The sequence below is a fragment of the Nannospalax galili genome, unplaced genomic scaffold (assembly GCF_000622305.1).
Source record: "Nannospalax galili isolate Female #2095 unplaced genomic scaffold, S.galili_v1.0 scaffold418, whole genome shotgun sequence".
Lineage (NCBI taxonomy): Eukaryota > Metazoa > Chordata > Mammalia > Rodentia > Spalacidae > Nannospalax > Nannospalax galili.
In genome coordinates, this window is record NW_008342003.1 from 276,941 (window position 1) to 299,819 (window position 22,879).

The 22,879-nt window shown below is 47.9% G+C and overlaps 1 protein-coding gene and 1 pseudogene across 4 annotated transcripts in view; both read right to left on the reverse strand.

The window, feature by feature from the left end:
- The window catches only part of Fat3 (FAT atypical cadherin 3), a 692,898-nt gene that overhangs the window by 47,058 nt on the left and 622,961 nt on the right, over positions 1 to 22,879 (reverse strand). For 3 of the 4 annotated variants that reach the window (XM_029565746.1, XM_029565745.1, XM_029565744.1), the window contains exons 14-19: positions 18,722 to 19,111; positions 16,017 to 16,231; positions 14,576 to 14,713; positions 13,783 to 13,926; positions 9,803 to 10,000; positions 5,482 to 6,280 (exon numbers count right to left, since the gene is read on the reverse strand). In XM_029565746.1, the coding sequence (XP_029421606.1) occupies positions 5,482 to 6,280; positions 9,803 to 10,000; positions 13,783 to 13,926; positions 14,576 to 14,713; positions 16,017 to 16,231; positions 18,722 to 19,111 (1,884 nt within the window). The remainder of the gene's footprint in view (positions 1 to 5,481; positions 6,281 to 9,802; positions 10,001 to 13,782; positions 13,927 to 14,575; positions 14,714 to 16,016; positions 16,232 to 18,721; positions 19,112 to 22,879) is intronic. The other variant, XM_029565747.1, reaches the window with a different exon arrangement.
- Positions 20,707 to 21,541, reverse strand: LOC103737923 (annotated as a pseudogene).

A 22,879-nucleotide genomic window follows, 5' to 3' on the forward strand; every position in this document is an offset into this window, starting at 1 on the left:
CTTCCGGGAACTTTCTACAACTCTCAGAAACATGACTATTAACTGTTCACCGTGAAGATATTTTACCTTTGTGCGTCCCTGTGATCCAAAGTTTCAGCTTATCAACTGTAATCCTGTCAGGTATCCTAGGAACAACCCTGTGATCTCATTTAGATTCCCTAAGCAATCCTCTAAGGATAATAGCTTCAAAACTCACCAAAATCCTGTATATGACTTTTAGAAGGACAGTAATGTAGGCAAGTCCTTTGGGAAGCCCCCACCCCAGCTTTGGGCACCTCCCTTTCTTTGGGTGTGCCTCTTTCTCTACGTTAAAATGTTTTGATAAGTGCCACCTCTATTTCAAACCTGCTCTTCCTGAAATTCTTTTCTCAGGTGAAGTTGGGGATCAGGCTTTATCTGAGTGGAGGTCCCTAAAAGACAGGGAAATTCTCTCTGGCTGTGCAGGCTGAAATGTGGAGCATGGTTGGTCTCAACCACAGCTGAAGTACCCCCAGATCCTCTTTTGCAGAGCTGACACTGTCCCCTGCTGGCAGAGGGCACGGTGCTGTCTCACGCAGTGCCTAGCACAGGGCTTCGCCCACTATAAATGCCCCATGGGCCTCACGGGGCTGTGTAGTTCCATTCTGTGTTCCCTATCTGCATAAATAGGACAAAGCAGGCTGTGGATTCTTCCATGGCCTCTCATAAACACTTAAAACGCTGATGGTTACCTTGGAGCCCATTCTAGACACATGTGTCCTTTTTGATATATTTCTATTTCAGATTGTTGAGCAGCCAATGAAAAATTTAAAACATGGATAATCAGCACGGCTTAGGACTTATTTTGGCATCTCTTCCTCTTGCTTACCCCGTGGGAGGTCCATGCCGTCTGTCACTCCTCATCTGACTCAGTGTCGGACTTTCTGACTAGAGTGCCGATGTTCACCTGGAGTCATCTCAGGACATCAGAACTGTGTTTCTCCAGTTGTGTTCAAAGGAGGAGCTCTGTGGTGACTGGGGCTTAATGAGCTCATTTGGCACTAAAATTCAAGTCTGCATTCACTTTGTTAGCACAACTCAGCATTTTAGTTCAAGATGCTAATGATGATAATTGGACCCAAAAATCTGCATGAGAAAAAGATGAGCTGGAAGTTGGGAGGAGGGTAGACTATCCAGGCCAGCTCCTGCAAACATCACCACAATCTCACAGAATGATCAGTACCTCTATTTATCATGCTAATTATCCACCAAGTGGTGGGAAAGGCAATTTAATGAATCTGTCAGCCTCCCAGGATAAACAGAGGATCAACCATACTAGTTTTGTGTGTGTATATGTGTGTGTGTGAGAGAGAGAGAGAGAGGATTAGCTATTGAATTCAATGACCCCCCATTTCTAAAATTTTTTATTATTTTTATTTTATGTGTATGAGAGTATTGCCTGCATGTCTGTATGTGCATTTGTGTCATGCAATGTCCATGGAGGTCAGAAGAGGGCAATGGATTCCCCTGGAACCTGAGTTACAGATGGTTAGCTGCCATGTGGGTACTGGGACTCGAACCAGGGTCCTCTGCAAGAGCAGTCAATGTTCTTAACCACTGAGCCATCTTTCTAGCCCTGTTACATTTCTAGTAAATGAAAATATGCCTCAAAGTGCCTATGGCTATTCTTCATAACCCTTTATTATATTCTTATTTAGAAGGAAACTTTAGAAGAAGAAGGATATTATTATTATTATCATTACAACCAATAACTTGTCTCTTGAAGGTGAGGGACTTTTTCTCTTTAACTTGTTGTTCTATGTCTCAAAGTTTGGGTTTCTGCTCATCAGCAGTAGAGGCACAAGTGTCAGCTTTTGTAAGCTGCAAATGCAGACCCTAGGTTGCAACTCAAATCATGCCCATGTCTGAGAGTGGGGTTCAGCACTTGTAGTAAGCCACTGGAAACTGGCTGAGACACTCTGCCTTCCTGGGATCATTCTGATCATGCTGTTAAGAAACAGGGTTATCTGAGAATTCTTACAGAGCACATATGCCTGAGATGATGATTTACATGGAGAAGGAAGATTCCTTGTGATTAAGATGCAGATGTGTTAGTTGTGTTTTGTCCATGTGACAAAACACCTGAGCAAACCCACTATACATCAAAAGTTTGGTTTCGGCTCATGGCTTCAGAGGCTTTGGTCCGTGGCCCTGCTCGCTCTATTGCTTAGGATCTGAGGTAAAGGAGAACATCAGGGTGAAAGGCTTTGACAGAGCAGGGCTACTCACCTCAAAGAAGCCAGGAAGCAGAGAGACAGACAAGAGTGAGGGGACAAGGTGCACCCCTCGGAGGCATGTCTCCACCGACCCTTTTGTTCAGCTGGACCACCTGCTAACAGTCCTTCCGACTATGAATTCATCAGTGGACTAATTCGCAGATGAAGTTAGAGCTCACATGTTCATTTTATCTATTGGGGCTGGGAAGGTGGTTCAGTGGGTAAAGTACTTGCAGTGTAACATGAGGACTTGAGTCCATAAAAGCCAGGGAGTGTGGTAGGCCAGCTGTTATCCTGGAGCTCAGGAGGTGGAGAAAGCTATCCCTGGAACAAGAAGACTAGCTGGATTTGCCAGACTGGCAAGCTCTGGACTCAGCGAGACTCTCCTCAATACATAAAGAGCAGAACAATCAAGGAAGATGCGGATGTCGACCTCTGGCCTCTACATGAATGTGCATACATGTGTGCTCACACATATCAACACATGTACACACACGTCATATACTAAAAAAATATCCCATCTGCCGAATGGCAAGCTTCAGCTCAGGAGCCTTGAGGGAACAGCTTCATATCCTTACACAGTCAGCCTGTGCTCTTACAGTACCTGGGACAGGCATGTGGTCCCAGGCTGGAGATACTCCTTGCAAACCTACTGAAGATGAGTCCAAGCCAGATAACACTTTGAGCTCCATTAAAATCTAGAATTTTACTTTTCAGTTTCATTCTAAGAATGACCGAGCTTGTCCTGACCCTGCAGAGCTCTCCCTGGAGAAAGCGCACTGCCATCCCGGGAGGCCTCCTATCTATGCAGGGACTGAATCACAAACGCTGCAAGGCATGCTAGGTTTACTGAGTAGAAAGGCTTATGGGGATGACAGGCATCCTGGGAGAGAACCTCACCTTGAACATATCACAATCAGGACACTGGAGTCATCTACAAACCAGAGAGTATGTCCTGCCACCCACAACAAAAATTACGCATTCAAGTTCTTCCTATAGAGCCTGCCCTCCCCCATCTCCCTTGAACTCACATTCATCCCCAAAGATCCAGGACATATATGGTCTCCATGTACAAATATCACGGACCTCTGTTAGCCACAGGAAGGACTCTGTTTTCTACCGTGTCTTGCTGCTTATGACAGCGTCACAGCAGGTAGGGCTCGCAAGCCGGCCTCAGCATTGCTGGTGCCTAGGGAGGCTGCGTGGCTTTCACTTGGAATCATCACTGTCTAGAACACACTGTCTCCATGTACTTCCTCGTTTTCCTCTGAGTTCTCAGAGTACAAGGATTAGTAAGTGGGTGTGGCTTCTCCTACAGAGTCTGCCCTGTCCTGTCCTGAGCTCCTCCTGAACCCTGCTGTGAGTCACTGCAGAGATTCCCTACCATAGCTTTGTGCACAAATCACTGTGTCTGCAAAGGACATCTAGATGAGGCTTGGGCAGCTGGTATTCATAAATCATTCATGTTGGTGGCATCTGCCAGAAAGGCGTCTCACCTAGCATGCTTGCTCTGAGTTACTTTGCAGCTAATATACACATGCTACAGGTCTGGTGACCATTGCATCTACCCAGTGAAAATGCAAGCGGAAGTTATTGGGTACCACAGGGCAAATGCCCGTGCTTGAGGCTGGGAGGCTGTCAAAACAACTCCTGGAGGGGCCTGAGGTCCCTAGGTCCTCCCTTCGATGAGCTCATTTTCCAAACTGCAACCAAAATCTTGCATCAAGGGAAGAGGTCAGAGCTGCTGACTCTCCACTCACCCACAGGGACGTTTTACAGATGGCTTCCTTTCTGGCCATAGTCCCTGTGGACCAAATTCACACTGAATAGAAAAGCTCTGGGTACAGTTTTCATAGAGGAGGGCTGTGAATTTATAGCTCTACATGTCAGAGAAAGGAAAAGAGGGAGAAAGAATTCTCACTGATTACTGTGGGCATGTGGCTGTGCAGTTACAACCTTTGACCAGCCAAGGTCAAGGTTCAATGACTGTAACATGGACAGACAGCAAGCTCAGTCTCAGCAGCTCAGAGGGCAGACTCTGTCCCTTGTCTGTGTTCCCAGCCATCTGGCCTATTTCTTACTGGAGCAAAGGGAGCTGCCCTCACCCTCTGTCACAGCTTCCTAGCTTGCATCCCATCAGCAGCCTCTTGCTCACCCACTCTGTACTCCTTTGCAAAGGACATCACTTCTCCCCTTCCAATCAGCAATGACTCCCGCTGCCTTGGGCTCATTCCTAGTTCTTCATCTTGGCTAATGGCCTGGGGTGGCCACAGGCCTCTATGTTCCCATCTGTCACAGCTGCCCCTCTTGGAGAGTGAAGCTCCTTCAGTCTCCTTGGTCTGGGTTCTTCTCTCATCCTCTCAGTCTTCCTCAGCCCAGCGCTCCCCAACTCCTACTGACTGTATCTCAACCCACAGGTGCTCCTTCCCTGGGCCCACTGCAGGAGTTTATATGTCTCATAGCACAGTTACGTGGGTGTCTCTGCAGCTCACTCAGCTAAAGCTCCTAACTGTGGGGACTGACAGGCCTGTGTCTTCTACTGCCCCAGCATGGATCATGACTACTAGGCACATAGTAGTTGGTATTTAGTTGCATGAGTGGTTGCATGCAGGAATGGTCTTCCAGTCTACTAAAGTATCAGGGTCACTGCACTTTCAGCTTGCCTAAATTTAGAATCATCATAAAAACTCTGCTGCTGGGTAGGTCTGGAGAAATGGCTCAGTGGTCAGAAGTGCTGACTGTTCTGGCAGAGGACCCAGGTTTGATTCCCAGTACCCACATGGTGATGAATGTCTGCAACTCAAGTTCCAGGGAATTCAATGCCCTCTTCTGATTGCCACAGGCATTGCACAACACAGGTACACTTACATACATGCAGGCAAGACAATCCTACACATAAAATAAAAATAATAATATTAACAGAAAGCCTCTGGGTGTATCTATGGAAGTGTTTTAGAAAGGTTAACTCATGAGAGAAGACCCGCTGTGGTTGTAGGACAGCATCATCCCACGGACTGGGGCCTTGGAGTGAATGAAAAAGGAGAAAGAGAGCCCGGCACCAGCCTCATCACCGTCAATCCTGACTTCAGAGACAACGTGACCAGGGGTCTCCTCAGTCTCCTGCTGCTGTGACTTGTGCACAAACTGAGTCAACATAAGCTCCCTTTCCCCTAGGCGTTTTATCAGGTATTTTGTCAGAGCAGAGAAACAGCATTAATGTAGGACCGATTAGCTCAGCCACACTCACCGTTACAGGTGCAGCGCACATTCCTATAGAAACGTGGACACACGAAGCTGATGCGGGCTGTGCTGTAGGTCATGAGCGCGTGGGAATCCAGAGACAAGGCCTGCTCACAGTGCTGTTCCTGACAGTCCAGGCCGGAGCAATTCTTCTCCAAGATGGCGGCGATGCGCATCACATTCTCCAGGTGCCTCCTGGCATTGGACAGCTTCTGAATCAGGTAGGCAGGCTTGTAGAAATCGCTGCCGTGCATCTCCACCGCAAACAGCATGTCCAGCTGGTTGGTGCCTGCCACGGGCTGGATGCTGATGATTCGCAAGCTGTCCTGCTGCTGGGTGAGCACCACGTTCCGCAAGGTGCGCCGGAACCCGTGCATGTGCAACCCCACGAAGTCCTCAGGGGACACATTCTCGAAACGGATGGTGACTGTGTTCTGCAGCATCTCGTGCACCAGCTGTTCCACATGCACAGCAACGTCAACGGGCACCTGGAAGCGGCCGTCACTCACTGACACGTTCAGGACATACTTGCCACTGTCCAGCCCTCCCAGCGCAATGATTTTCCCGTCGTGACTGTTGACTTTGAATAAGCTCCTCTGCTCTGATTTCAGAGCAAACGTGAGCACGTCATCCATGTCCTGATCCGTGGCGTGGATCTTCCCAATGACCCCACCAGGAAAGTCATCTTCCATGGTAACGACGAAGATTTCCAGTGGGATGGCTGTGGGCTTGTGGACGCTCTCCTCAATGACACGCACTCTGATGTAGGTGTGGGAAACTTGCTGTGGTTTTCCTGAGTCTTTGGCCTAAAAACCAAGAGGACGGCAGACAAGGAGTTAAGACAAAGAAGGATAATTTATAAATTACCCCAAGACAGAAGACATCTAGACCTTTAGCCAGGTTTGTGTCTCCCTCCATCTCCTGTGGTTAAAGGCTGAGGCTATGCACTCACAGCCTCCCTATCTGTCACCTTCAGTCCCTCTGTGTTTACTCTCTCTGGGTAATAACACGTGGCAACAAAATAAACCCATTGGAGGTGAGTTAGAAGAGCAGGCAGAGGCTCTACAAGACCCAGCACGCCCACAGCAGCCTTTCTTGTTTACAGTTTGGACAGAAAGCAGAGGGAACCTTATAAAACTACGTTCTGACTTGGAGATGGAATCTCTATTCTCTGTTGGATTTTTCCTTTTGACTGTGACACCTCTTGGCACATTAAAGAAATGACATTAGTTGGGTGAGAGTTAACATCATGGTTAAATTTAGAATTTATAAATGGTGTATCAAAGAGACAATGGGAACTTGAAAGCCCCTTTCTCTTTTCTTAATAGAAGAATTGATGGAATGGCCACATGACAACGGACCTTTACTGAGCACCTGTCATGCATCATGGGGGGGTTGATGGTATAAGGCTTTAGAATGAAGTCAGGTCCCCATGGGTCAGATCTTCAGGGACCCGGTGACCCTGCAGACAGGACTAGACAGAGATGTGTCCTTAAAAGTGAAAGACAAGCCACTGGGCATCATACAGACCTGAGTATGAAACTTAGCTCTGCCATAGTCTCTGTATCTGGCTTTAAGTGAATTGATTGACTTCTCTGAGATTTAGGTTTTGCATCTTTAATATGAATTTAACAGTAAGATCAGCCTCACAGAGTTCTCATAGGCATTAAAAAAAGAGAGGGATTGCATAGTACTTAGCACAGGTAACACCTGTAGAAGTACTTAAAATGGGTTGCTCATAAGGTTGTAGCTACTTGTATTATTACCCTCATCACATGCTCTGTTTGTTTGGCTACATGAATCAGAGATGTTGAAATGTAGATTAATGGAAAATTAGGTTGAACCTGAAGTCAAACTGTACACAGCCTCAAAAGACAGTGGTGAATTTGAATTTCATAGGCTTCAGAGGTTGTCCACTCAAATGCCAGACTCCAGAAAGGTGGCAGAGGGCTTGGTGTCCCTGGGCATAAGGTGGCAGGGCGTGGTCTGTGGTCATAGAAGAATGGGAAGACGAGGTCGATCTAAGGACTCGGATGTTCAAAAGCTAAAGTCTGGGAATGATGACCTGTTTTCAAGCCCCAGTCAGCCATGGATAGTTTTATCTTAGGGCAGGACCTGGCAAACATTGTCTGGAAAGGACTAAATGACCTTCATTGTAGCCTTTGTGGTTATATGATCTGTCAGCAAACCCTGGCTTCTGTCTTTGCAGCCTGGGGGCAGCCATAGCATATAGGAATGAATGAGTAAAGTTTTGTTCTAATAAAACTTTACTTATTTATTGTTATTATTTATTTTTTTATGTGTATGACTGTATTGCCTGCATGTATGGAATTGCACCCATATTGTGTAATGCTCAAGGAGGTGAGAACTGGGTGTCGGATTCCCTTGGAACTGGAGTAACGGTTGTTAGCCGCCATGTGGGTGCTAGGAATCAAACCCGGGTGCTCTGCAAGAGCAGCTAGTGCTGTTAACCACTGAGTCATCTCTCCAGCCCCATAAAACTTTATTTATAAAAACAGGCCAAGGGCAGGAATTGGATCAGGAACTGTCCTTAGCTTATGTCTTACCTCAAGCAATAGCACGAAGTGGGAGGGTTAACCTGGGAGAAGTGTAGAGATGTGACAGAAGAGCATGAGACCAGAGGAACGACCTGAAGGCCATACGAGGACTGAGAAAGCAGTAACAGGTTCTTCTGAAGGAGGAAATCAGGGCATGGGGTGTTTCCCCTGAGCAAATCAGAGTTCTCTGTGGGAAATGTGATACCTGCTCCCTAGCAACTGGAGAGGATGTTAAGAGAACTGCACTGGGGTTGGGAGAAGATGCTGGGAATCTCTATTGGCCCTGGAGTTTCTATAGTATTGTTAGAAATTATTTAAGTACTACTCTAGGACAAAGGGCCTCAATTGGACAAGTCATGGACGTGCTTGGGGATCACACTCACACTTAATAATGGAGTAAGGGAGTGTGGAGAGATGGCTCATCGGTTAAAAGCTGTCTGCTCTTGCAGAGGACCCAGGTTCGATTCCCAGCACCCACATGGTGGCTAACAAATGCCTGCAACTCCACTTCCAGGGGATCCAGTGCCTTCTTCTGACCTTCACAGGCATTGCACAACATGGGTACACCTACACACATGCAGGCAAAACACCATACACATAAAATAAAAACAATAAAACTTTAAAAATGGAGTGGAGGACGCTCAGTTATAGTTTATTCTATAAAAGATAGTTCAACATTGTTCAAGCACATAGAATTACTGTGACATCATCACCACCCCTTGTAAGGGTTAGGCTGCCCTCTGTGGGCAACAGTGGATTGGAAAATGAGTCAGTTTCACAGGAAGGATATAGACGTTGGTACTAGCAAAGTCACAGGTGGAAATTCTGCACGTATGATAATTTGCAGCTCTTTTTTAAAGAAACTATTTTATTTTTAATTGTGTGTGTGTGTGTGTGTGTGTGTGTGTGTGTGTGTGTATGTGTGTGTGTCTACGCATGTGAGTGCAGTGCCCATAGAGGCCAGGGGAATTGGATCCCCTGGAGCTGGAGTTATAGGTGGTTGTGAGCCATGCAAGGTAGGTGCTGGGAACAGAGCTCAGGTCTTCTTTTCTGCACGAGCTTGCAGACTCCTGACCACTCGGCCATTTTTCTCAGTGACTTCTCTTGGCACTTCAGGATCTTTCTTGGTCTTTTTGAGGCAGGGCCTCCCTGCAGCCCCAGCTCTCCTGGACCGTTATGGAGACCAGGTTGGCCTTGATCTCACAGTGTGGGGATTAAAGGTGTGTGCCACAATGCTTGGCTCACTTTGACTTCTCTGTGCTGTTTCTTGTCACACAGGCCATTGAACTTGAAGGACTGGGGTACTGGTCTCAATGCCAGTGGAGTCCTTGGCCCCCTCCTGCCTCACCGAGGAAGGCTTACCTAGCAGAGACCAGGATGTAGCCAAGCATTCTACAGCAGTGATGGGTGGCCTCCCTTAGTGAGGTGAGTGACAGGCAGTACAAAGCAGACGTTCTGATGGATGTGCTGCCGTTGGGTATCCACGGGAACCAAGGGAATTTTCACAGTACTGATCGAGGTCTTTGACTGAGTGCCGGGAATAATGTACAGGGACATCCTTCCTGAACAGCCAAGCTTCCCTTCCTTCCTGATCAATTTCACACACAGAGGGCACTTTTATTGGTGTGAAATTGAATTCGAGATTAGAAGAACATTCCTTCACCACCGTGAATTATGTTGACTTGCTCAACAAAGAAAAACCAACCAACAGGCACAGGGACAAGTGTGGGAGAGAAAGGTTCCTGGTGTGGTTGGACAGGAAGGCCGTACCTGGACACATAGCAGGTGCTCCGGAGACTCGGTGTGCCGGAAGACCACTGCCGACCGCAGGACCCCATGAGGGTCCAGCACGAACTCCTCCTCCTCGTTTCCCGACAAAATAAAGAAGGAGAAGGGAGGCCCATTGTGAAAAGAGTCTTGGTCTGTCACCACCAGCTGCAAGATGCTAGTGCCCACTGGTTTATTTTCCTGCATAAAAGAGTTTTGCAAAAAGGAAGATAAAATTACCCCTCTTGTCACCATTTAAAAACCCTATCATTACTGGCTTGGGGGTGCTGTGCTGCGAAACCGGGCTTTTGGCAGAAGGGATTTCCCTGGGGTATTTATCTGCCTTTTGAAAACATGCCAGTGCTTAAAGGATCCTGTTTGGTGTCTGCAGCTACCTCCCCAGAACTGCACCAAGAGATGGTACTCTGCAGGTGACAGTGCAGTCCCTCCACTGAGCAGCTTCCTAGGTTCCAAAGATGGGCCAGATCCACTTGCCTTTCACCAGCTTCCAGTGCTGAGGTAACCTGCAGGGCTCTGGGAAGAATCTCTTTCCAGCAAAATAACCTTTGTGATAAGCGTGGAAATCCACTTAGACCAAGAAAGCATCACCTGTTGGAATGGAAAGCTGCATCCTTACATCACCCTGTTGGAATGGGAACCTGCACCCTTACACTTGTCACAATATGATTACTCAGAGGCCCAACACTGTGACAGAGTCACACTGGACTCTGGATGGGAGCAGCTCCCAGTCAGTATACAAAACCATTTGGCAGGTGGAAAATGGGCTTTTACAACCCACCCCACAACACAGGTGTGCTGGGTGTTCCTGTAGGGGAACGAAAGCATATATAATATTTTTGAGTTCGAGAATTACGAGAAGGAGGCCTGGACATCACCAGCATTTTGGAAGACATGGCCTTCTCTCTGATATGGCAACACTTTGTGGGCCAAAGGTCACCTTCTTCACTGGAACCACTGAATGAAGTCTTTGTGGTGAAGGCATTGGTGTCCCTGCCCCAGTGCGTTTAGACAACAGTGTTATCACAGACTGTGGTGATGTCAATACTATTAGCCTGTTGATGACATCAGCTTGTTAAGTGGGTTTAGCCCCAGATGAGACTGTGGTCTGAGGACTGGGAGAGCAGGCCCATTCAAGTTTCACGTGCTGAATGTTTATGTGAACTGCATGGTGCTGGGTGTGGTGGCTCACATCTGTAATTCCAGCACTTGGGAGGCAGAGGCAGGAGGATTGTCATGACTATGAGCAATCCTAGAATATATAGTGAGTTCTAGGCAAGCTGTGGCTATGTAGTGAGACCATGTACGAAAAGAGAGAGAGTGAGAAAGGAAAAAAGGGGTCAGCAAGATGGCTCAGCAGGTAAAGGTCCTTGCCACCAAGTCTGATGACCTGGGTTGAACACTGGGACCCACATACAAGGTAAGAACAAAGTCCCTCAAGTTGTCCCCTGTCACATCTGTGCCCTGACACATGCACGACCGCCCCCCCCCCAAATAAATGCAATAAAACTTTTAAAGAAAGAAAGAAAATAGAAACAATGTTGCAGTAAGCCCATTATTTTTGGTGTGGAAAGCTTGGTGCAGTCTCACAGGAGGACCCAGAGAGGTCCTGCATCCCTCAAACGCCTGCTTGGCCATTATGCTCAAGGCACTGCCTCTCTCTGGACCCACCGTGGGATCATGTCAGCCAGGAGAAGATTTACTGCTTGGCAAGGACAGCATAATCAGCTCCACAGAAAACAGAAGATTTATTGATTTGTTTGCTCACTCTCTGAAGGCCATTTCCTCTACAGAAGAGGCGGACAGAGTGAGAGAATGGGGGCCTTTGGGGTCACTGTCTGAGGAGAAAGGCTGTGAAATAACAGACAAGCCCAGCCTAGGGTAGGGGCCTAGCCCCAAGCATTCACCGCTAACTTCCAGTTGCGCATCTGAAAACAGTCTGTCCAGCTGATGGATGCATGTCATGAGGCTGAATGTTGAGAAGGCAAAGCCTGCTTTGTTTGGGGAAAGCCCAGAGAAGCAGGAAGAGGCAGGGAGCACCCCGGTGGGTCACGACCATAGAGACATGAGTGGTCTGGGAGAAGAGGGGACGGAGGTGCAGGTGGGGCAAAACACTGTGGAGGATGACAGAGATCTCGGGCACAGCTGCTGGAGGCGACGGAGGAGAGGAGACAACAGGGCTGATGAGGTGCGGGATGAGCAGACAGAGTGCCTCTGGCTTCACCCCATCTCAGTCTGATTCCCAGACAAACTGGTGTTGCTGAGGGTTGGCGAAGCTAGCCACAGATGGCCGGACTCAAGACCTTCGATCTCATTCTAAAGGGGCCTGTAGAAACCCGGGCCGTCCAATATATTTCCTCTCCACAAAACCCCTGGGAATTAAGAGGCATTGTGACCCCAAACCAGGGCAGGTAGGAGTTGCTTCTCCAGAATTCCCATGCAACCCCTAAGGTATGAACCCCAATATCTGTCCGGGTCCTCCACACTGACAGTGATCCAGATCTGGAGCTCCTGATTCCCCCTAACTCTAACCTTCCAGCTTCCAGAACCCCTGGGGCTCACAGGAAGTTCAGTGCCCAGCACTGTGCTTTTGAACTTCGATAAGCCAGTTCAGAGAGCTCTCACCTTCTCTGAGAGCAGAATGCCAGTAAGATATTCTTTCCTGTGGTCTAACCTCATGAAGAGGTGGATTTAAAGTGCCAGACAGATTGCATATGGGAGATTAATTTTAAAGAGAAGCAGCTCTGTCCTAAGATCCAGTCTTTCTCTGACTTATGGGATAGTTCACACTGATCTCTGTTCCCTGCCAAAAGAGCTCAAAGTTGCTTAGAAATAGTTTGTCACTGTAGAAGGAGCAGGCGTATTTATATTTACAGAACAGATCCAAGTTCAGATCTTGATTCCCCCTTACCAGCTGTGTGATCTTGGGTGAATTTCTCAAGCTCACTGTCCTGGATACCTTTAGTTGTCAACTTGACACACTTGGGTAGAGGGAGCCTCAACTGGGGGAATTTCCTCCATAGTACTGGCATGTGGCCATGTCTGTGGGCACCATCTTGATTGCTGAGTGATGTGGGAGGGCCCAGCCCACTGTGGGTGGTTCCACCCCTGGGCAGGTGGGCCTGTATTGCATAAGAAAGCAGGCTGAGCAGGGGCCAGGGGAGCAAGCCAGTAAGCAGCGTTCCTCCGTGGCCTATGCTTCAGCTCCTGCCTCTGGTTCCTGCCCTGAATTCCTACCTTGGACTCCCTGATGAACTGTGAACCAGGAGCTGTAAGTCAAATAAGTCAAATAAACCCTTTCCTCCCCAAGCTGGTATTGGTCGGAGTGTTTTGTCACAGCAATCAAAGGCAATCATAACACTCATAGATCCTTGGCTCTTTCAACAATAAGGCATGGGGTGAAGGCTGGAGTATTAGTCTACCATCCTCCCTGACAGGTCGTGGTGGGGACAGGTGGTGTGTATGGAGCATCTAACACTTAGGAGAAGGGGCACTAGTAGTTCTTATTAAAAATTGTGGCTGAAGAATCAGACTGTTCTCACACTTACCCTAGCAAGGGACAAGTTGACATTGAACAGTAACTATAATGTAACCCAGTGAGTGCCACCTCTGCATGCCTGTGCTTGCCACAAACTCGTAGGCTGTACCTCAGTCCTGATGCAGTAGTACTAAGAGCTGGGGCCTTTCCAGGCGCTAGTGTGCTCATCTAAGGGACGTGTTTGTCCTTTCAGCTGTCAGGACAGTGCGTAGTCACCATTAGGAAAGGAAAGAAGCCACCCCACACATGAGACAGGAGGAAGCCTTCATCTTGGACGCCTCAGCCTCTGAGCCTGTCACAGGAAACTCTGGCTGAATACGAATCTACTACTCTAAGGTGTTTGCTTGGCAGCCCCAAGGCAGCAAACCAGAGCAGAGGAAGGATGCTGAGCTCGCACAGGCAGGGCCTGGAAGACAAGGTTTCTTACCTGGATCACAGCAGTATAGTTGGCGGGGGTGAACACCGGGCTGTTGTCGTTCACGTCAGAAATATCAATGTTGACAGTTGTGGTTGCTGACATCACAGGAAAGCCACTATCTGTCGCCTGGACAATCAGAGAGTATCCGGACACCTGCCGAGGTATAGAGCCTGAAGCAAGGAACCACGGTGCCCCTCCCTTCTGAGCATGCTCAGATAACCTGCGGTCTCTGGCTGTGCCACGTTAAAGACCGGACTCCCCCTGGATTCCATAGGCCTCTGCACCATCAACATTTGGGGCTGGATCCTTCTCTGTGTGTGTAGACTATTCTGCAGGATGTTTAGCAGACAGCCTGACCTCTGCCCACTAGGACACAGTACCACCCTCCATCTAGTCTGTCAACCAAGATGCCTCCCAATACTGCCACTGTTCCCTGAGGGAAGGAACCACCTCTCCATGGAACTCTGGTTCTGAGCCTTTATTCTATGCAGTTGTCACTGTGGATCTGTAGACTCCTGGGTTAGGGGGCTCTATCACCTGGAGGGTTCAGTCTGCTTTCAGCATCACTGTTAGGACATCAGTTCTATATTTAATTTCTCTTTGAAGACATGTATTCAACCTATCCAGAAAGGCACATATTTTCCCTTTAAGATCTTCAGAATAAGAAATCACCAACAGCTATTATCAATAGAAAATTCTTTCAGACATCTAACCCAACCCTACCAGCACCTCCTTGCTATTTATCCAGAGCCTGAGCCTAAATCCAGGGACAGTGTAGGTGTGGACGGCCTAACTGGCTTACCCGTTCTCGGTCCAGCTTCTTCCTAACTCTCACAAGCCCCAAGATGGGATCCACAGCAAACTCACTGTCCCGATCCCCACTCACAATGGAAAAACGAATCTGTCCATTAGGCTGGCTGTCCGCATCTTCTGCGATTAGCTTCATGGAAAATAAACATGACAGAGTGTGAGAAGAAGGGCCGAAGGTCCACGCTGAGGGTCCTGAGTGACAGTGTCTAAGGTCCACACTTAGGGTCCTGAGTGACAGTGTCTAAGGTCCACGCTTAGGGTCCTGAGTGATAGTGTCTAAGGTCCACGCTTAGGGTCCTGAGTGACAGTGTCTAAGGTCCACGCTTAGGGTCCTGAGTGACAGTGTCTAAGGTCCATGCTTAGGGTCCTGAGTGACAGTATCTAAGGTCTATGCTTAGGGTCCTGAGTGACAGTGACTAAGGCCTATTCTTAGGGTCTCTGATTGACAGTGTCTAAGACTGAGGCTTAGTGTCTCTGGCTGACAGTGTCTAAAGCTGATTCTTAGGGTCTCTGATTGACAATGTCCCATGCCCTATGCTGTCCAGTACCCATGATCAGTCTCCAGTATAGGAGGTGATAGATGGGATGAAGAAGACGGGCCCTCACAGAGAACCCTGTTACTTTTCCTTCTTATTTTCCACCTGTTCAGAGCCTGACACTTCTTATAGGCTGAATTTTCATCAGGATTTAAGACGGTAAGGACAAAGCCCAAAGCTAACTGATGGGGTTGACTCATGACCCATTCCCAATTCTGCGAATAGTGGTCTTATCCTCTTGTGCTGGTTCATTTTCATTGTCCACCTGACTGGATTTGGCATGACCTGGAGACACAGCTCCAAGTTCTGTGAGGGCATCCAGAGCAGTTTAACTGAGGTGGGAAGACCCATACTGAATGTGGGTGACATTATTCCTATGAGTTGGGCCTATTTATCTTTAAAAATTCATTCTCGGATCTACTGTGTTTTCTTTAAAGGTGCACACTTTTTTAAGAAAAGAAATTGCTGGGGCTGGAGAGATGGCTCAGCAGTTAAGAGCACTGGCTGTTCTTGCAGAAGATCTGGGTTTGAATCCCAGCACCCACATTGTGGCTAACAACTGTCCAGGGATTCTGATGCCCTTTTCTGTCCTCTGTAAGTACACGACAGTGGTGCACTTACAAACGTACAGGCATAACACTCATTCACATAAAATGAAAATAAATAAATTCAAAAGGATTTTAAAAATGAAGCTTCTAGCAAATTATCCTTGACATACACCAATCTGAAAGACCCATTCTAAGATGCAAACAAGAGACAGAACTGGGGAAAGACCCATGCTTGACAGGAATTCTTGGAGGCACACAGAAAAGCAAAAGTGTGAACAAAGATGAACCTTGTTCATTTCTTCACTGGGAGGATGTCTGGCCTCATAATTCTGACCCTCCTAGCACCTACCAAAATGACAGAGTCCCCTTCCAGGGCGTCCTCACTGATGACGGCGCTGTAGACATCTTGGCTGAACCGGGGAGGGTTATCGTTCACATCGGTGAGATTGATGCTGACGGTCGCTGCAGCGCTGAGGGCTGGGGCGCCTCCATCTTTAGCTTCCACCACCAGGTAAAACCTTTTACATGTTTCATAGTCCAGAGCTTCAGAGACAGAAATACCCCCTTTGAAGGAAAATAGGGAACTTTAGATCTGATTAGAGAAAAAACATAGGTCAGCTGGACTGTCATTGTGGCAATATTTACATCATCTGTAGCCAAGACGTTTACATGCTTGGGGTTTATTTAATGCCTCCCTGAAAGCGTTCCAGGATTCCAGAAGCTTGATTAATGCTGTCAGTGAGAGCATAGCTGTCCATCAGACACTAAAAGCACAGGTTTCCGTGACGGTCCTAGGACATCCTTCAAGCTCCTGGGTCTTCAGGTGGGCTTAGGGACACTGCAAGTGGATTGCAATGTACGGGAGCAGCTTCAGGGTGTTGCTCCAGCCACCGAGCGTCACCAGCAGACGCAGCTGAATTGAGTAGATTGCACAGCTGCTTTGCCAAGTGGTAATGCACCCATCTAAAACTACCATGCACAGAGGCCAAAGACCAGGACACCCCAAAGCACAGTGACAGGAGGCAGAAGGAGCTGTCGGGAATCAAACAGCCTCACCATCAAACACAGGATGAGTTGTGCCCACACCCACAGAACTCAGATAATGACACCAAGGAGTTGTTTAAACCAAGCAAGTAGAATGAGGGAAGGCAGCTAGTTGGGGGCACCTCTAAGATGGGCTCTGTGACCAGTACATGCTTCTAGTCCCAGCCCATCTGGTGAAGGGCCCTGTGCTGTGTTCTGAAGTTGGAGGCTGTTCAGGGTGCTCACAGAGCAGGTCCCATGGACTTTTGTCCTTCTGTCACCTGGAAAACGATCATTAGAACAAGCAAGAGTCATCTCCTTGCACAGTTCTAGACAGAGAACTTCCCTAGTGCTAAGGCTGCCAATAGGCCCCTTTGAATTAAGATGAGAATCAGAAATAATTCCTCCAAGAGCCCGTTTGGCTCAGTAATTGAGTTTTCTTAGAGCTGCCGCCTCTAGAGTCTGTGTTTGCATTTTATTTCTGCTGTTGCTGTTGTTTTGCAGCCCAGTCTGGATACCCAGTGCCAATTCAAACAGTCCTTAAGCACCTCCCCATGCTGTTCACATACAATGGTCAGCGCTAGACAGGACAAGGATAATGAGTTCTTATGGAGGGGAATCTCCACACATTTAATTAGAAGTAGTGGCTGTAATAAGCAGCTACTATGGGGAGAAGTCAGCAAGTTTCCAGTTTCTTATACTGACACACAAGAACTGTACCACCTACATTTTTGCATGTTAGTAGTATATGCTTCTCAGGGTTAGAGATGTGGTTTTCTGAGTCAGAAAGGCCTGAATTCAAATCCTGGACTATCCACTTGTGGGGAGAAGTCAGCAAGTTTCCGGCTTCTTATACTGACACACAAGAACTGTACCACCTACATTTTTGCATGTTCGTAGTATATGCTTCTCAGGGTTAGAGGTGTGGTTTTCTGAGTCAGAAAGGCCTGAATTCAAATCCTGGACTATCCACTTTGAATGGTGGTTGCTGAGGGAAAGTATTTAGCCACTCAAAAGCTCAGTTTTTCTCATTTGGAAGATGTGAGACAGACCTAGGGGTTTAATATGAGCCTAGAACATCTGCCAGGTTAAGCGGATGGTATTGGTCATGCAGCGTCTTTTTGCTGTGCACTAACTACTTAAAGAAAAGACCAACCATAACAGGTGCATACTCCTTGAGTGATCTGGGAAGTGGATAAAGTAGGAGGTGTGAGAGACTCACTTCTGACCTGTAAAATGGGAACCATCTGGACTACTCATAGGCGAACTGGAAACAGTGAAAATACCCACAGAAAGCTTTTGCATGGAAAGCTAAACAGTGGAATGCACGAGTATCAGGACCTTCCAGTAGCAACTCCTCTTATTCTTTGGATTGTTGCGCATTTATTTTTATTTTTTACCCAACATGCCTCTAATACTAACTCTCTCAAAGGCTCTCTTTTAGCTACACATTTCTCCTAGAGTTTGAAATGGGTGTGGCTGCTGCTCTAATAAAGAGGGAGTACAGTTAAACACAATGCCAGTTCTAGCCAGCTGATACATTCCACTTGTTATACAGGCTTGTGAAGACTTGCAGACGACAGCGCAGACCATTGCCAATGTCAGCCCCGACTGCTGACCAGAAAGTGATAATCTGCCTGAGGACTGTGGACGGAGGAAGCAAACCTCCAGGCACGCCTTCCAGCTCATGCTGGTAGAATCCAGGTAGACAAGCAAACAGAACAGAGAGGCAAGTGCACCCTATGGCTGAACGTAGGCACCACTCACCGCCTTCCCTACCCAGGAAACACTCACTAGAGTGTGCTCCAAGCTCGCTTTCTAGACATCCTATGGCGGCCAAGTAAGCCCATAGCATGGAGCCTGGAATTTAACATGGCCATCCTGAGAAACAGGGCTCTGAGGTCTGCGTGAAGACCCGATCACCAGAGCACTGTTCCTCCTGCAAGGGAGGAAGGAGGAGGATGGGGATCCCACTAGAGACAACTGGGGGGTGGGGAGAAGCAGGATGTATCAGGAGTGTTATTAACCCACCTGTCTTTGGGTGGATCCTAAATTTCCCTTGTTCATTCCCAGAACGGATGAGATATGTAATCTCTGCATTTGTGCCAATATCTTTGCTGGTGGCAAAAACTGAGAGGACTTGGGTACCAGCGGAGGTATCCTCGGGCACAGTCACCAGATAGTCCCTCTTCTCAAACACAGGGGGGTTGTCGTTAATGTCCAGGACAGTGATGGTGACAGTGACGAGAGACGACAGGGACTGTCCGGGACTCTGGTCGGTGGCCCGCACGCTGATGTTGTGTGATGACTGCTGTTCACGGTCCAGAGGCTGCTCCAGTGTGATGATGCCAGAAGAGCTGTCGATGGAGAAGAACCCACCCGCTGAGTCCGCCAGGGAATACACGACCCTTCTGTTGATGCCTGTGGGAAATGACACAGGGGTGAGGAGACAAGAAGACAGTGCCAAGATAGCGTGGCTTTCCTGACTCATGAAGGGCCAGAGAAAAACCAGTCTTTTTAGAGACAATTGTGACCTTACAGAATTCAAACCAGTTTGCAGAAATATGTAACTAAATAAAAACTAAGGAAACTTTGAAACTGCAACAAGGCCATCACTCACTGATTATTCTTTATAACGTCCCTCAAATCCTGGAGGCAAACTCAGGTGCCAGTAGATCCAAGGGCAGTGCTGTGCTCCAGAAGGAAGAGCAGAAACCAGCTCACTCAATTATCAATTATGTTGACGCACACTCATTCCATCTACCAGGTGCTGTTCTAGGAGCTGGGAGTCTAGTCGTGGATGAGAGTTCAACGTTTCCGGAGAAAATTTTTACATTCCAGTGGATTGAGATGGTGAAGTCACTACAGAGCTTTGAGAAGGGAGTCATGGGTCATGACTTAAATAGGAAGAGGATCCTTCCAGGGACAGCTTGTCAACAGATTGGAGGTCAACAGAGGAAAGATGGGGGTCAGTCAGCAGCTTCCATGGGACTGTAAACATGGGGTAATGGAGGCTTGAGCAAGGAAGCCAGTGATGACAAGGGTAAGAAAGGACTGAGTCCCAAGTTTCTTCTGAGCACTCAGGTGATGAGCAGGAGGAAAATCTTGGATGCTCTTGGAACTTTGAGGTGGTGGGGGAAGGGATGGTTTCCGATGGTGGGGATGGCAGGATATGGGATGCTGAGAATAGAGGCTTCAAACGCTACTTCCAAGAAGCTGAGCAACTGGACAGAGAGAGTTCTCAGTAGCTGAGATGGGAGGAATGTAAGAGGTTTGGGTGAAACACTAGAAGCCCCATACCTTGACTGAGGTGGACAGTGGACATTCAATGAAGATGTTAGGGAGAGGAGGCTGGAGCTCAGGAAGAAGCTCAAATGCTATGCTCGGCATTTGAGTATGATCAGTTCCGGCTGACATTCAGCGTGACGCGAATGAAGTCATACAGAGCACACAGGGAAAAGTGAAGTCTCAGGGCAGCAAACCTGGAGCCCTCCATGGAGGGAGGGCAGATCCAGCTGTAGGCTCTCCAGCATCCCGTGACCTTAAGGAATGTGGTGACTTACCAAAATGCCATCTTAACATGGACTCAACCAAGAACCTAGCCACTAGGAAGTGTCCACCAACAGATTCTGGAATGACATCTGGCTGCAGATTGTTCTCATGAGATCTCAGTTTTTCCAGTGGCTTATAAACCTCACTTTCGCTTTAATCATTAAGATTCATGAGAAGGAACACGGACCCGCCCCTTGGTGGAAAAAGCCCCATTCTGATAAAAAATACTTTTTTTTTTTGGTCTTTTTGAGACAGGGTTTTTTTGTAGCCCCAGCTGGCCTGGATTCGCTATGGAGACCAGGCTAGCATTGAACTCACAGAGCTCTGCCTGCCTCTGCCTCCAGAGTGCTGGGATTAAAGGCATGCGCCACCACGCCCAGCCTCCCAAATGCTGTTTTTAATTAAAAAATATTTTATTATTCTTTTCTAAAAGACTTAATTCACTTCTTTTTCATATAAAAACCCTACGTATTAGCCACAGCTGGAGCCTGGGTCCTCTGCATGGATGACTCTGGTATGGATTTTCATAAGATGATCAGTGAATTCCTGATAGGGAGACTTGGTGAAGACCATCTATTTCCAGAGGTCAGAGGTCAGATGGCTGTAGGTCTTAGAGATGGCGTCAAAGGTGGCCTTGGTGAAGTTGGCCACGGTGGCCATGCAGCTGGGCTGAGGTGTAGAGGTCATCAATACTGGTCATCAGCAGCAACTTCTTGGGCACAGGAGCAGAGATGATGCCAGTGCCTCTCAAGGCAGGCATGAGGCCACCAGCACAGAGCCATAGCAGCCTGTCACCTTGGATGGGGCAGTGTGGGGCTTGCTAATCTTGATTCCCCAGTAGCCTCTCCACACAGGGACAATGGAAAGTTTGGTCAAGATGAGAGGCCCTCTAATAGCAGTGGATACCTCCTTGGAGCTCTTAACACCCAGACCAACATGACCTCTGTAGTCCCCAATGGTGACAAAAGCCTTGAACCTGGTTTGCTGGCCGGCCTGGGTCTGCTTCTGCACTGGCATGATCTTCAAAACCACATCCTTAAGAGATGCTCCCAGGACAAAGTCGATAATCTCAGCTTCCTTAATGGGCAGGGAGAACAGGGAGTGCTCCTCCAGGGACTTGAGCTCCATGTCCCTGACCAAGCGGCCCAGCTTGGTGACTGGCATTCACTCCTTGTCTTTAGTTTTACCTCCATGAATCCCATGACCCCCAACCATGGCCACATTACCACTACCAAATCCTCCACAGAAGCCATTGTGGCCTCCAAAACCTGGGCCCCCAGGTCTCTGGGCCCTTCTCATTGTACCAGCATCATCTGCTATTTGGTATGTATCTAAGTGGACCTGTGCATGCAATGCCTGTAGAGGCCAGAAAAGGGCATCGGATCTCCCTGGAACTGGAGTTACAGAGAGTTGTTAACCAAAATGTGGGTGCCAGGAACCAACCCTGGGTCCTTTGTAAGAGCAGCCAGGGTTCTTAACTGATGGGCCATCTCTCCAGCCTCCATAAATGTTCTTTTTCTTAAAAAAGATTTTTAGTGTGTGTGTGTGTGTGTGTGTGTGTGTGTGTGGTTTTTGTGTGCATGCACATGTGCATGAAAATGTTCCTGGAGGGCAGAAGAAGGCATAAAATCCTCTGGAACTGGAGTTACAGGTGGTCGTAAGAGGAGCCACCTAGCATGGGTGCTGGGCACTGAACTCCAGTTCTGGGCAAGAGCAGTAAGCACTCTTAACTGTTGAGTCATCTCTCCAGCCCCTCATCAGGACTCTTAATGAAGAGAGCCATCAGTCAGAAGTCTCTAGGTGATGACCAACTGAAATGCCATTTGTAAGCCAGGGGTGGGGCCGGAATGCAATCTCCTGAGGGGAAAGACCTCCATGTACAGTCCCTAATACAAGGTCTTATGAAGAAGGTAGACATTGGGCAATGACAAGAGCTGAACATCTTACTTCACCATAACAGCTTAAGAACAGATTCCCAGAAACCAATAAAAACAAGTATCCAGAGGGGATGACACAAATTGCATTATGTGGCTCTGACCAAAAGGTCAGCACGGAGAGCTTATTCTTGGTCCCATTGCTGAGTGTCCATTTTTCCCGGTTCCATCATCTCCTTTTATTGCTCTTGCAAAACAACTCTCCTGTGATATATGAACATCAACCTCTGATTTTATTTGCACTCAGATTAAAAACAAGTGGGATTTCTTCTTTTGAACTATGGCTTCGGGGATATCTTCTGGCTGAGTTCTGGAAAGTCTGCAAGAATAAACTCTTCCACATAAATTTTTGGTGTGCACAGGCAGGGTTGCAGAGGGAATCAAGCTGATGCCTGGAAATAATCGTCTTCCCTGGGTGTCCTGGATGCTGCCTGAACTGGTGTGATGTTCTCAGGGCACCGTTCAAAGTCGTGAAGGTTATTTACAGAAACACAGCACTGATTGACACGAATATACCACATAGGTTTTCAACTCACGCACATTCCCTACGGGTTTGAATTCCTACTCTGGCATATGGCACATAACTCTTGCCAACAAGGACAGCAAACAGAAGATGCCTGCAGGGCGAGCACCTATGGGGAGCCACTATCTCATCCCACTGGTGCTCGAACCCCGGGCTGAGGGCTTTGCCTGGCACCACCAG